Here is a 2531-nt window from a genome sequence, read left to right on the forward strand (position 1 = left end):
ATATATATATATACACACACAAATATATAAAATTATTCAATTAAGTATGTTAATGCTTCATGCCATACTAATACAATTGAATTTATTGCTAGTTCAATAATAATTGTATCTAAGGCAACTTTGACGCGCTCATTATATTTCTTTTTCTCAGTCATAAAAATAAATTAATCAAAGACCCATTGTTAGGCAATATGTGTGATTCTAACACAGCCTAGCTCAAGGCTAGTCCTTATCTTGCTGATGACACTTCTCACCATCCATAACCAGAGAATATAACTTCCGAAGTTGTTCTGTATCTTGTTAATGGTATTTCTGACGATTTACTAGCTGAGAAATGTGTAGGATAAGGTTCCAAGAAACATTTCTGGAAAAGCTTTTGTCCAGAATTAATAAACTTAAGTTCCATTTAGATCCGTTAGACAGTACAAAATGGCTTTCAGGATGCCATCTTATAATGTGTAGAAGAACATGTATAGGCCTTATTGTGCAGTTCTTTTAGCCTCAATAGTTCTGACAAATCAATCAGCTAGCTTTTATTTTCAAAGCTTAACTGAAAAAACTGAAGATAGAAGCCGATTGGTTGCCATGCACAGCTGCTACAAATTCTGTCTGCTCAATTTAGATAAATTCCCCTCATTGTTCTATTGCACGACATCCCTGCTCTCGTCTTGTTTTGTAGGTACTTTAAGTGTATCACTTAAAAATCTTTTAGAAGACTGGAACCATTTGATATGTGTTTCATCTATTATTTAGCTGTTTTACTGGAATTGCCCTTAAATGTCTTTCAGACCATGCTTGATCCGGAGGATTTGAAGGTTGCAGCAGATACCTTAAAAGAACTTGAAGCACTAATGCCCAGTGCAAACAGTCAAGATAAGGAAAAAAGTAGTAAACACAAGTATGTATCACTGCTTTGAATATAACCATCTATCAAGAATCTAAGTAATTTAGTTTTTAAATATTCTGTAATACCTTTTGTACCCCTCAGAATGCAGGTTGCGATTGTGGTGTTCACATTTATGTAATGGTTGTCAGAAACCTTAGTGTTTGTGTCCTCTTTAGAAGTAAGAAGAAAAGGAGTCGCAGTGGAGACAGAGGTCACAAAAGTCGCAGTCGCAGCAGAGACCGAAGACGGAAAAGCTGCAGTCGCAGTAGAGACCGAGGACGGAGGAACCGTAGTTGCAGCAGAGACAGAGGCCAGAAGAGAAAGAATAGGTCCCGCTCCAGATCCAGAAAAAGAATGAAAAGTCCACACAGGTCAAAAAGTCGAAGTCCAACAAAGACCCGGGAGCAGCACACTGAAAGGTTTAATGATCGTTGGAGGGAGAAACATGTGGACAGGCCGCCCCCCGAGGAGCCAGCCATTGGAGATATCTACAATGGCAAAGTCACCAGCATTATGCAATTTGGTTGTTTTGTTCAACTAGAAGGCCTAAGGTAACTGTCATTATCTGACTTCTATAATATTTGAGAAAAGGCTGTAGGACTTGCTAACTTTATGGCAAACCTTTGAAAAGGCTTCACTTCATGGTAATTGTTTTGCTCGTTTGTCCACAGAAAACGTTGGGAGGGATTGGTACATATATCAGAGCTGAGGAGAGAAGGTCGTGTGGCTAATGTTGCTGATGTAGTAAGCAAAGGGCAGAGAGTAAAGGTCAAGGTACTTTCCTTCACTGGATGCAAAACTAGCCTCAGTATGAAGGTATGTCTAACAACAAACCACATTGTATTTATACATAATATTTCAGTACACTTGAGCTGTTTTATCGTTGTATGTATAATTTTAAATGCTGCATTTGCTTATTATATAAGTTTATCTTGGATTGTTTATCTGTAAACTCTGCAGAATTCTTCCCCTTGTGCTTTTTTTCATTGCTGACATCAATACATACACTGAGTGAACCAAGCTTTGGACAAGCAATGAAAATGATGTAATACTGATTTTATCCTTTCATGACCAAAGGTCATTGATGCTTAGATGTCCAGGGAAAATTTAGCAATCTTGGTTAACTTGATACCACGCACACTCAACAGGGTCACCCCACTCACAGGTTCTTGCTCAATTAATTTTTCTCTAATCACCTTCCAGGACAGCATCAGAGAGATAGGCTCCTCCCACTGGAACAGGAAACATATCACCCACACCTCAGTTATTTTGTGTTTCCTCCGGCCAAGCAGGACATCGTAACATTTGTTGTTTTAGCTAGGCCTTCGTGCTAGTGAGCAGGGGCCTCCCACGGCATACAGGGTCAGGGGACCTGAGGTACTCATGACGGGGGCTCCCAGGACAGTCCCCATCTGTCCAAAGGGAAGTTTTTTTTTTTGCCTGAGGTTTTCCTGCATAAGTGTGTGCAAGGCAACTATCCTTCTGGTGTAGTGGACTCAGTGGAGTCCCCCCTACTGCGATACCTCTTCCACGTTGTTTTGACTTTATGCTGAACTTACCTGTTCAATGGCGTCTGCCAGCAGGTTTAGGAATACCACTTCCAGATTTCGGCAGCCACTCGGTCCACACTACGAAACAATTCCGT

General features: G+C 40.2%; 1 protein-coding gene across 3 annotated transcripts in view; it reads left to right on the forward strand.

Moving 5' to 3' along the window:
- The window catches only part of DHX8 (DEAH-box helicase 8), a 103427-nt gene that overhangs the window by 31609 nt on the left and 69287 nt on the right, over positions 1–2531 (forward strand). The window contains exons 5-7 of one of the 3 annotated variants that reach the window (XM_018572421.1): positions 789–910; positions 1066–1437; positions 1558–1702. In XM_018572421.1, the coding sequence (XP_018427923.1) occupies positions 789–910; positions 1066–1437; positions 1558–1702 (639 nt within the window). Of the gene's footprint in view, positions 1–788; positions 911–1062; positions 1438–1557; positions 1703–2531 lie in introns of all 3 variants that reach the window. The other 2 variants (XM_018572419.1, XM_018572422.1) reach the window with 2 other exon arrangements.

Source organism: Nanorana parkeri, unplaced genomic scaffold, assembly GCF_000935625.1.
Source record: "Nanorana parkeri isolate BGI_ZX_2015 unplaced genomic scaffold, ASM93562v1 scaffold2024, whole genome shotgun sequence".
Lineage (NCBI taxonomy): Eukaryota > Metazoa > Chordata > Amphibia > Anura > Dicroglossidae > Nanorana > Nanorana parkeri.